This window comes from Leptodactylus fuscus, chromosome 10, assembly GCF_031893055.1.
Source record: "Leptodactylus fuscus isolate aLepFus1 chromosome 10, aLepFus1.hap2, whole genome shotgun sequence".
Classification (NCBI taxonomy): domain Eukaryota; kingdom Metazoa; phylum Chordata; class Amphibia; order Anura; family Leptodactylidae; genus Leptodactylus; species Leptodactylus fuscus.
In genome coordinates, this window is record NC_134274.1 from 45,504,007 (window position 1) to 45,516,417 (window position 12,411).

The following is a 12,411-nucleotide window of genomic DNA, read 5'->3' on the forward strand; positions in this document are numbered from 1 at the left end:
AAACACAACAAAATCTGAAAAAAAAGCTGCAATGCAACGTGAAGCCTGAGCTTTAGACAAGTGGATGGGAACGCGGACATGGTTAGCCTGTCTAGCTGTCTGTATTCCAGATTTATCAGCTATGACTTTTTGAAAAAACATGAACTTGTCTCAAATCTTACTGTACTACATGGGTAGCACAGAAAGTGGACAAGAGTGTAAGACATATAGAAGTGCCAAATTTATGAAACATCTTGGAACATTTCCTAAATTTGGCTCAAATTCGGCAAGACCAGAAGATCTCACACGTTATACTCACAGCGTTCTATGGAAGCAGATGGTGGTGCCATGTGTAGTGTTCCTAATAGCTAGAGATGAGCGAACAACGTTCAATCGAATAGCTATTCGATCGAATATCAGGCTGTTCGAGGTATTCGATTTCAATCAAGTACCACGTGGCAGACGCAGTAAAAATTTGTATCCCCTCCCACCCTCCCTGGCGCTTTTTTTTTTTTTGCACCAATAACTGTGCAGGGGAGGTGGGACTGGAACTAAGACAACGGAGGCAAAAAAAATTGGAAAAAGCTATTGGCTGCTGAAATCAGGTGACCTCCAATTTATAAGATTAGTGGCCGCCACGTTCGTCTCGTTTTAGTTTTGGAGAGATAGGGAGAGCTTGTTCTCAGGGTGAGAAACAGATTTTAGCGTTGTCTAGACAGGAAAACATTCTTATAAAACAGCTCTTTTCAGAGCTACACTGCAGGAACACTGTACACATACACTGAACCTGCCAATCATGCAGCAGGGGACGTGGGCGAGGATGTGGATATCCAACTGGGTATCCAGTCCACAGACCAGGTACTGGAGAGGGGCTGCCAGCAGTGCCCCTCGTCAGTAGCAGAAGGGGGCAAGGACGTGGATATCCAGCTGGGTATCCAGTCCACAGTCCAGGTACTGGAGAGGGGCTGCCAGCACCCACTTCACTCCTCCTCCTCCAACCCCAGCCCCTTCACCCTAATGTAATACTTAAAAAAAACCTCACTGAGGTTACGTCATTAATTTTTTAGGGCTCCCCCCAAGGGCCTGCAATGCAATTTTTTAGGGCTCCCCCCCTAAGGGCCTGCAAATCAATTTTTTAAGTCTCCTCTACTAGGGCCTGCAATTCAATGTTTTAGGGCTCCCCCACAAGTGCCTGCAATTCAATGTTTTAGGGGCCTAACACTCTGCTGCTACAAGGCTCAATTCACCATAAGGGCCTACCATTCTGCTTGTGCAAGGCTCAACTGACACCAAGGGCCAAAAAGTAAAATACTGCTGGTGCAAGGCTCTACTCACCCCAAGGGCCAAAAACTAAATCTCTGCTGGTTAGAGGCTCAACTCACCCAAAGGGCCTAACATTCTGCTGGTGCAATGCTCAACTCAATTAAAGGTGCAAAGTTTAGATGGCTTTTTTCCAAACCGAGGGTGATTCCTTTCGGCAAGATGTGATGGCTGTTTCCAGCCCTGATTATCCTGGTTGATCGTGAGGCCAGCTCAGCATGAGGATCTTCTACTTAGATTGTCCATGCCTACTAGTGTGCATGAAGACTCGCTCACAGTAAATGTTCTTATTTTTCTCCAATTTAATCTCTGAATGAACTGCTCTGAGAAATGGCCTAGGCACTGCTGCAATGGCAATCACTGGGTTTTCCTGTTCTGGTTCCAAAGAATCTTGTGTCTTACTTGAAGAAGAGACAATCTTAGGCTGACTTTGGCTTGTGCTGCAGCATTTGGAGTTGGGTCTGTCAGCCTTGTGATGAACTACACACACACACACACACACACAATGACAGTTCATGGTGGGTACTGTTGGATTTCCCATTGCCTAGTCCATCTGTGGTTGTCATGGGCAACGTGATTTAAAGGGGTGCTTGGTAATGTTTCTTTAGCTTAAAATTTGGGTTTCTGTCCATACAATTGGGGAAGAAAAAAGGTTTCCAGGTATTTTCCCACTTTCATAGTGTTTTTTTTTTTTGAGTGTGGAAAGTGTGTAGTTGTTAGGCTGTGATGGTGGGGTAATACTGTGACTTGGGCTTGTTAGATGCCCCCAGGCATGCTTCCCCTGCTGCCCCAGTTGCATTCCAGAGGCGTTGGCATCATTTGCTGAGGTGTCATAGTGGACTTGGTGACCCTCCTGAGTCAAATAGTGGTTTCCCCTGAAACGAAGCATTTTTCCCCATAGACTATAATGGGGTTCGATATTCGCTTGAATAGTCGAATATTGAGATGCTATTTGAAACGAATAACGAACATCGAATATTTTACTGTTCGCTCATCTCTACCAATAGTCTGGGGAGGCCACGTGTGTTTTCACATCCCAATACCTTTCATGCTTCTCTAGAACCAGTTTATAGATCTACATGGCTGTTTTTGGTTAACAAGGTTTTTTTCTTAACTGTGAGCTATAAAAGAAAAACAAACAAAAAAAACCCAGCAGATAAAGTCAATTGAGAAAGTATCCTACACTCACCTTACCCCTTGAGTGATCCCTGCTGGTCTCTGTATACAACCGGTAATAATAATGTGCCTTACATTCGCTCACTGGCCTTAGCGATCACGTGGCGTACACGCTAGTGTCATCACATGTACATGCTTGGCATATGAGCACTGCAAGCCACTGAGCCACTTTAGCTATTTGTAAGTTGGTTTGCAACTTTTTCCCCCAAAGGAAAATATATTGAACTTGTTTATGAATCACATCAGTACCGCAAGAAACAGCGCCACTTTTCTGAGTGGCTATGACTGGTATTTAGGGTTGAGCAGATTTTGAAATTTCAGGATTGTTTTTAAAATTCAATTTCTGATCATTTTCCATTCGAACCCAATCCCAATTCCCATCCCAATGCAAGTCAATGGGATTTTTTAAATAATCGGAGATCGGATATTATAAACGATCCTATTCACTACACAGCATGTAGTCCAAAAATTGTTTACATTATTGGACTCCACACTGTGTAGTGATTAATTCTCCCCCCCCCACCGGTGTCCAGTTACCTGCACAGCTGCAGCTCCCAGTTTTTCTTGGTCTGGTCCTCTGTCCTTCACATGTCTTCAGAGCGCCCTGCGCCCCCCGCAGTAGTATCTATCTACTCGTGAACTTGCCTCGTCGTCTTCACAGCAGCGCAGCACAAAGTGATTTACTGCAGCCTGCCACTCTTCTGCTTCGTCCCTGTTTTACTGTATATTCAGCTGAGTATACAGTAAAACAGGGACGAAGCAGAAGAGTGGCAGGCTGCGGTCAATCCATAGGAATGAATGGATGCAGCCGGCACACAGGGATTTAAGCGGCCAGCCGCTTCCATTCATTCCTATAGGTGCTAAGCTTTTCCTTCAATGATTGGCCAGTAGCCAAGCATTGTGGGAAATAAGCCCCGATCTCGATCCCGCCCAAAAAGATCGGGATCGGAAATCCGATCGCGATCGTGAAATTTTCTCGATCGCCGATCGGAATCCGATCTTTTCCGATCCCGATCGCTCAACCCCACTGGTATTGCAACTCCGTTTCATCCACATAAAAGAAAGTACATTGTTTATGGAGAAATTATGAGTTTATTTTAATCTTGAACAGACCTGGAAGATCTGGTGATGGATCTCTGGACATTACATGAGTGTATGTGAATGGGGAGGGCTCTTTCTACAGGTGCATGGATTTTAACAAATTCCTTTCAGGTGTATGGGAAGATTTTTTTGCAACAATCTTCGGCACTGGAAGATTTGGAGGGAACTGGGTCTAGGGAAATCTTTAAATACTAGTATTTAGTGAAGATTCCGCTATCTGTAGTATCTGTCATCGAAGATGGACAAACCGATGCAAAATCGCAGTTAATAATGGAAGGGTATGACCATTATTTACAGACATCAGAAAATGTTACAGAGCATAAGCCCTAACTTCGTATCTATCAATCGTCATTTATTATATTTTGATAAGATTGTTCCCTGTCTGCCCATCACAAGTGTAACATGTGCTGTGAATATAGAGCACAATGTGAATATAGACAGAGCACAATCCGGATTCATCGGCTTCAGCAATGATTAACTAGATTCACAGACATGACTCACAAATAACATGGTCACCAACTCCATCCACTGGAAAGCTCTGGTGCTGAATCACCCTATGCTCTTCAGTGAATTCAATAAGACACAGCCCTGCTTGTTTGCAATGGGCGGATTCTTTGTCCACCCCCCTCCTCCTAAACACCAAGCTCCAGAAGCAGAAGCTGAGCCCAGGCTAGTGACAGACACAGCGGCTAAGCCACCAGTTGATAATCCCTTGTGTAGACATGGTAAGGACATGTATGCTTTATACACTCTATGCGCCTTCATTGTCACTTTGTACTTTCTATTAGGGGGAATAGGTTTAGATTCATGAGCTTTTGTTACAGATACAAGTAAGGAATGGACGAAACACAAGTCAAAGTGCATTAGTTAATGATCAGCCTGGAGAGGTTGCTACATGATAAAGCTGGGTATATAAACTTCACCTGACTTTCCTTCCATTACTGCTATGGCAGGGAGGGGAGAGAATGTCATTTTACTCTTGTTACATTGTTTCGCCAAAGGGAACAGATGACAAGTCTATTTTCTGTGATTGTTACCGATATTTCATCTAGAAGTCAGTATAGTATGTCTAGTGTACATATACAATAAACATAACAGCAAATGGAGATATAATATATATATATATATATATATATATATATATATATATATATATATATATATATATGTGCACAGTGCTCATACGATGAGGAAGTAATATTGCTTCTATCAAGTAGCCCGGCATAGGTATTGCTTTTTATTAATAATTCTCTACATTATAGAACTGCTTTTATAGATTGAAAGGTCTGAAAGCAACAGTTTCCCATTTCGTAAGGGGGCTTCACACGATGACGCAACGTTGATTCTGACATGTAAACTCGTGTCAGAATCAGCGCTGCAAAACAGAATCCCATCGACTTCACTGGGTTCCATTTATAGCGTGTAAACACATTGAAGTCAATGGGATCCTGTTTTGAAGTGCTGATTCTGACACGAGTTTACGTGTCAGAATCAACACCGCGTTACATCGTGTGAATACCCCCTTAAGTGTAGATTGAACGACGTGTCCAACTTCCGATGTTTTCATGTCAATAAATGTCCACAATCTATGTGAAAGTCGTTCACAACTTTATGGGGTTCACACTGAAACCAGATTCAGACTTGCAGTTATTGGTGGTTTATTTATAGTTTTTTTTTAATTTATTTATTATCTTTGAATTCATGTTTGGCTAAAAAAAATTTAAAAAAATAAAAAATTCAAGACAATATGTGTATAATTGGAAGGTTTTTATTTCTCCCTGTTTTTGCAGCTTATTTTTAGTCATAGGGTCCATTGAAAACATGGACTGGATATGGATGTCATTCATGTGCCGTCTATTGCATTTTTCGTGGACTGGCACAGCACTACGGCCATGTGAATTAAGTCTAAGGGAATTTGGCGCTGATTCTGCCACGGAGATATCGTGGCAGATTCAGCACCGATTAAAAAGAAAAAAGAAAACAACCTCCCATTGAGTTCAATGGGTTCCGTTTTCCGCGTGTTATAGGTTGGACTTGATGGACTAATGTCTTTATCCAACCTCATCTACTATGTAACATTGAAATCAATGGGAGGCTTTTTAACCCATTGATTTCAATGTGTTCAGCGCGGAAAATGGAACCCATTGAACTCAACGGGGTTTTTTTTGTTTTTTTTTTAATCAGTGCCAAATTCCTCAGTGTGAATGCCCACTTAGGGTGCACTCATATGACCAAGTATTAGCCATGAAGAGGACAGCATGTTGCTGGGAGGCATGTGCTCAAAGCAGCATAGTGCTACATAGTGCTACTACATAGTATGTACTATGTATGTATGTATGCTACTAGCATAGTGCTACTACATTGCCTCTCCCGGCATAAGGTGCAGGCCAGTAAATCTACCCAACATACGGACTGAGTTTCCCCATGATATAACTAAGATACTGACAGACTAGGTCCAGATTATTTCTGACTGTCCATTGTTCTGGTCTGTTGGAGGAACAGCAGCCAGACTGCTAAAATTGCAGTTTCATATGGAGCCTGGCTGACCCTACTGACTAATGGGGTCCATCAGGTGTCCAATGTTTTAAAACTGAATGCAGTGGATGAAAAAAGCCTTGATGTGCATGGACTTTTTTGTCTGCCAATTTCGAGCAGATTTTGTGACTTAGTCTCCTACTGAGTCTCTTGCATCATGTGAATGTAGCGTTAATTCACAATTTAGTGTAATAAAATCAAGGAAAAATCATCTGCTGGCTACTTGGTACACATTTTCACAAAATTGCAGCCATACCAGAATTTTAATGAATGTCATGTTAAGTAAGGTTTAACATGGATGTGAGATGGTTATTACGCAATGTTTCAGGGCACCATGAGAGGAGAACCAATTTTCTCTGTATATTGTAATGAACATTGCTCAATACTAAATGCAAGTGTAATTTGAAACACAAGGGAAAAAGTCTGGAAGTTATTGTAGAAACCATGATGGAAATGAAGATGAAAATCACATGTGGTTGCCACATCTAAAGTTGTAGACTCTATTCTGTAGGAAAACAGGAAGAGATCAAGACTTGAAACAGTCCTTGTATTAGTGTCCTGTATTTCCTGCTTTCTCTGAAAGATCTGTAAATGTACTATAAAGGGGAGAAAAAGGGATATGTCAATTGTCGTAATGCCACTGTCACTATGTTCTAGTGATAGTCAATGAATGTGTGGTGTTGTATAAACTATTGTGGACTGCTGCTATCACACAATAGATAGATAACAGCTCCTGTCTAGAGTTGAGTGATCATGTTCGGAAAAGATCAGATTCTGATCGGTGATCAAGAAAATTTTGCGATCGGAATTACGAACACAATCTGGTGGGATCAAGATAGTTGATTATTTCCCACAATGCTTTGCTACTGGCCAAGCATTGTGGGAAAAGCTAACAACATTAGCCTTCACACTGAGTATATAGTGTATACTCAGTGTGAAGGCTCCGCTGCAGTTCCATAGGAATGAATGGAAGCAGCCAGCACACAGCCTTAACCCCCTGCGCGCCAGCTGCATCCATTCATTCTAATGGGAGGCTCGCTAACATCTCTAGTAGCTACTTACCTGCAGAGATGGCTGGTCCGGTGCCCAGTGTTCTCGTTTTTCTTCACCTCGCTGCCCTCGCCTCCCAGGTGAGTGTTAAAGAGCTAGGAAGAAGGCGGGGCTTGTGGCTTAGGAGAGTGTGGGTGGGTACAGGGCGGGGAGACGTGACATCTCCCCTCCCAGTACCCGCCCACACTCTCCTACCCTGGGAGGCAGGGGGCAGCGAGGCAAAGAAGAACGAGAACACCGGGAACCGGACCAGCCATCTCTGCAGGTAAGTGGACACCAGGGGGAACTAAGTAGCCAGAGGATTAAAAAAAAAAAAAAAAAATCCTCTGGCTACTTAGTGATTAAAAAAAAAAATCACTACAGATTGGATTCTAACAATTAAAGCGTTCAATTGTTAGATTCCATGCTGTGTAGTGAAAAGGTTGGTTTTAAAATCCAATCTCCAATTAGTAAAAAAAAATCCCATTGACTTGCATTGGGATCGGAATTGGGATCGAGATCGGGTTCGAATGAAAAATGATTGTTAATTGGATTTCAAAATCGATCCTTAAAAGTCAAGATCGGCTCAACCCTACTCCTGTCTTATCCTTTATCAGCAAACTGCAATTAGCTTACTTGATTACCTGGACAGAAAAGCAGTAGATAACAGCTTTAGAAGTAATAGAGAACTTAGCCACCCTCTCCTTCAGAGAGCAGTGAGTCATCTGTCCTATAAACCTAGTAAGGCTAGGTCCCTTGAAAAAGATGTGTAAACAATGGGATGAAAACTCTGGAGTCAGGAGGTCCTCATACACACAAGATAGTTGGCCAGTCCTACCAAAATTAACAGGTTCATCTGACTTTGATCTAAAATGTACAGGGGTCTTAAAAAATCACTTTAGAAAAAATAGAATGCTCCCCTCATTTGAAAATAAGACACTGTGTAGTGAAACTGAATAACTTACTGGTCGGTTTATTGTGAAGTTATATGTTCCATTCTGGAGCACTGACTTCCCTTCTACTCCCTCTGAAGTGCAAGGTGTGTCCAGTATAAACAAGTGGTCAAATTCACAATGTAATTCTATTGGACCCTTGGTCTGACTCCCATGTGAGTGTGGCAATCTGTTCATACAGGAAAGACTGGGTTCATTGGAAAAACAGAGGGGAGGTCAGTGCCTAATTTCTGGATGTGAGCCACATGTACTACAGAGTGTATGAGAATGAAATCTACAAAAACACACGAAAGACAAACATTCCATGCAGATCAATAAACCTTCTTTCCAACCTATGCTTATGGAAGGCATGTAACTTATTTACACAAAAAACTTTAAGGCCAGGGTCCCAATGGGACGGAAACGACGTAGGCATAATCGTGGAGTTTTACAGTAAGGGCAAAGTGGATGGGATTCTAGGGAATCCCATGCCCACTTTGAGGTGAAAATCTGTGGTGCGGACACGTCACAGTTTTGGAAATTGCAGCATGTCAATTATACCTACCAAAACACCGGCGGTTTCCCAATAGGTATAATTGATAGATAGTCCGCAGAGGAAACCTCTTCCAACTTGGTCTAAAGTGCTATGGGAAGAACTGCGATTACCTTGGCCCTGTGATTTTTCCTGCAGCACTCTTTTGCTGCGGGACACCACGTGGGACCTTAGCCTTAGGGCCTTTACTAGGGTCAAGGGGAGAGGGCAATACGTACAATAAGTCTTCAATCCTTCAGGTCACACAATGTAGGATTATGCCCCTATATTGGGGTTGAGCCGATCTTGAGATTTTAGAATCGTTTTTAAAATCCGATTTTTTCCAGCCGATCCGATCGTGAAATTTGCTCGATCGGGATCCGATCTTTCCCAATCGCTCAACCCTATTAATGATATATACACGAATAGAGTTGTGCCGATCTTGAGCTAACCTTTGACCTCGATCCCGCCGGAAAAGATCGGGATCGGAACTCCAATCGTGAAATTTACTCGGTGGCCGGGCAGAATCCGATCCCTCAACCTTAACCTATATTTTTTTTGGATGGCATGTAACCTTTGCTTTGGCTGTACCCACCACCCTTCACGGTCCTTGAATTTTGCTTTGCATAAAACCTGTTCTGTTGAACAAGAAATATAAGGACCAAAAATTTGCTCATATTTTTGTGCCACATTTAACTGTCATTAGGAAAAGCGAAGAAACAAATGAAGGCGAGTTTGACTGTTATAGCTTAATATTGTCTAGCGTCACGGGCTCGGTAATGGTATAGTCAGCATTTCTCCTTTAATCATCGCTCTCAGTCATCGTATCCAGCGTATATTGCGATGATGGAGCAGTATCTATTTTCTCATCTGGTTGCTAAGATACAGAGACGTCTCTTTCATTGAGCTTCACAGTAAAATGAACAATGTACTCGTGTGTAACCTTCTCCTGTTTACTTTAATTTGCTGGGCAAAGCTTGTACAAACATGATATATGAACAAATAAGCAATAAAATTCCATATAAAAAGTTTCATCATTTTAGAAACAGAGCAATATTTCAGGATATTTTTTTTTTTCTTACCCTTCATTCACATCTGCATTCGGTATTCCATTCGGAGAATCTGCATGGGGAGTTAGGGACCATGGGGAGTTGGGCCTCATACGGAATTTTTGTACACAATAAAAACTTTAGTGTTCTATACACACACAAATACTTACTATTAATGCCACTGTCGGTGCAGCATTGGGCATCTTATAACTAGAAGTGGACGTTCGCCCAAGGTTTGGGTGGTGGATTAGTTTTTGGATTGAACAAGTTTGGTATGAACCATAATTTAAATTTGCTTAAAACAGTGTAGAACCCAATCAAGGCTCCTAGGAACTGATCCATTCAATTTCTAGGTCTCTCCTAAGTTAGCTCAAAATGCCATTATCTAGGATCTCTTCAAACCCCAGCGTATAATAGGTGGAGGCCCATGGGAGGCTTTTTTGTTTTAACATGTTCATACTCCCTCACCTCTTTAAGGCCCCTTTGTGGTGTCCAGTGCTCTTCAGTGATATCATTAGCATGGGCTCATCACTGAGGCCTGTGATTGGGCCACCAGCAGTCACATTGGGAATAAAACTTGTGTCTATGTCAGTGCTATGGTCCAATCACAGGCCTCAGTGGTGAGCTCATGCTGATATTTGAAGAAGAATGCCATGACAAGGCCCAAAAGAGTTAAAAGGAGTGATTTTTTTTTCCTCTTCCCCCTCGTCCCTCACCGTACCTATCAGACTTTAGGTTCTGAAGAGACCCCAAAGAAGAATGAGGTGGCCATTTTAATTAGTCTGAAACGAATCTCTATTTGTTAGGTTTTGTAAAATACTGAATAATTTGAAATATCTGGATTAAATCCAGCTCAGTACAAATAGATTTCCCCATCTCCACTTGTAACCTTTGTTAACTGACCTTTATCACTGAATAAAAGTATATAGTCCTATTACTTTTACAGTGGCATGTGTTCTTACTGCCCCCCCACCCAAAAAAAAAAAAAAAACTTCCTTAAACATCTACATAATAGTTAAGACAAGTTACATTAATAAATTTCTTTTTTTGTATTTTAAGGCAGGAAAAGCTCACAGACTCAGTGGAGAGGAACGAGAACAGCTCCTGCCTAACCTCAGGGCAGTTGGTTGGAACGAATTGGACGGCAGAGACGCTATTTGCAAAGAGTTTCACTTCAAGGACTTTAATAGGGTAAACTGGAACTAAGCAATAAGTTCACATCTGCGCCCCGGTCTCCGTTTTGGAGATTTCCGTTTCCTGCCCAAGAAACTGAACAGGAGACTGAAACCTGCAGTCATTTTTCAAACCCATTCATTCAATGGGTTTGTAAAGTGACCGCCAGTGAGCGTTTTGTGCTTTGCGTGGCAAAACTTTTTTTTTTTTTTTTTTTTTTTTTACCAGACACAAAGTCGAACAAGCAAGATTGTGTCCGGTTAAAAAAAAAAAAAAAAAAAAATCGGTTCGCTGCGGCGAGCACAAAACGCTCACGGCTGGACACGGTCTGCCAGGTTTCAGTCTTCAGCAGAAGACTGAAACCTAAAAACGGAGATCGCGCGCTGGTGTGAACCCAGCGTAACATTGCAATTTACGATTATTCTTACTACATACAGTGTGTTAACTACACTGTGACTCAGAACTTTAACTCAATGGCTTTTGTTGTGTTCTGTAATAAGATTATTAGTGTCAAGTTATACGTTGTCATATGTCAAAGTGTCAATGAATTTGACCAATCAGGATTATGATATATTAATCTTGTTGAACATTATAAGTGTAGTATATAAAAAAAAAAAAAAAAAAAAATTTAGAATGTGTAATTATCTGAATTATGTGTGTACATGTAGGCCTTTGGATTCATGACCAGAGTTGCATTACAAGCTGAAAAGTTAGATCACCATCCGGAATGGTTTAACGTCTACAACAAGGTAGTAATATAATAAAACATACTAGCGCTAGTCTTCAGTTTTATGGCTGTGTTTTGATATTGCTTTATAATATAATTGTTCCGTGTTTAAGGTTCACATCACCCTGAGCACTCACGAATGTGGAGGACTTTCCGAAAGAGACATCAACTTGGCCAGCTTTATCGAACAGGTTGCCGTCACATTGTCATAAGAGGAGGCCGCACGGCCATGGATCAGGATATCCAAAGATAGTCATTGACTTAGAGTGTTAGCAGTGGCGGATCCAGGGTTTGCGGGGCCCTGGGCAATTGGCAATTTGGCGGGGCCCTACTTACTGGGGGTCTCGCACTTCTAACCTGTACTTCCCAACTGTTGAAGACTAGAAAGAGGGAACAAAACGTGCAGCGTGCGCAGCAAATTAGGCCCCACCCACTTTTATGTTGACTCCACCCATTCTCATTCAATTTTCATGTGATTCCACACAGTATAATCCTCCTACAGTCACCCGTAAATTATATCTCCCCCCCATTTTCATATACACCCTTCATCTACCCCTAGTTTCATGTCCCCCCCCTCTATCTCTGTCCCCAGTTTCATGCCATTCTCCCCCTTTATCTGCCCACAGTTTCATTTCCCACCCCCCCGTCTCTGCCCCAGTGTCATGCTGTTCTCTCCCCCTCTATCTGCCCCAGTGTCATGCCATTCTCCCCCCTCCATCTGCCCCAGTGTCATGCCATTCTCCCCCCTCCATCTGCCCCAGTGTCATGCTGTTCTTCCCCCCTTCATCTGCCCCAGTGCCATGCCATTCTCCCCCCTCCATCTGCCCCAGTGCCATGCCATTCTCCCCCCTCCATCTG

At 42.3% G+C, this 12,411-nt stretch overlaps 1 protein-coding gene across 1 annotated transcript; it reads left to right on the forward strand.

The window, feature by feature from the left end:
• Positions 1–4,210: 4,210 nt before the first annotated feature.
• Positions 4,211–12,203, forward strand: PCBD1 (pterin-4 alpha-carbinolamine dehydratase 1). Its single transcript, XM_075258604.1, has 4 exons — positions 4,211–4,301; positions 10,713–10,844; positions 11,495–11,575; positions 11,667–12,203. The coding sequence occupies exons 1-4, from the start codon at positions 4,299–4,301 to the stop codon at positions 11,763–11,765; spliced, it is 315 nt and encodes a 104-aa protein (XP_075114705.1). The 5' UTR covers positions 4,211–4,298; the 3' UTR covers positions 11,766–12,203.
• Positions 12,204–12,411: the final 208 nt, after the last annotated feature.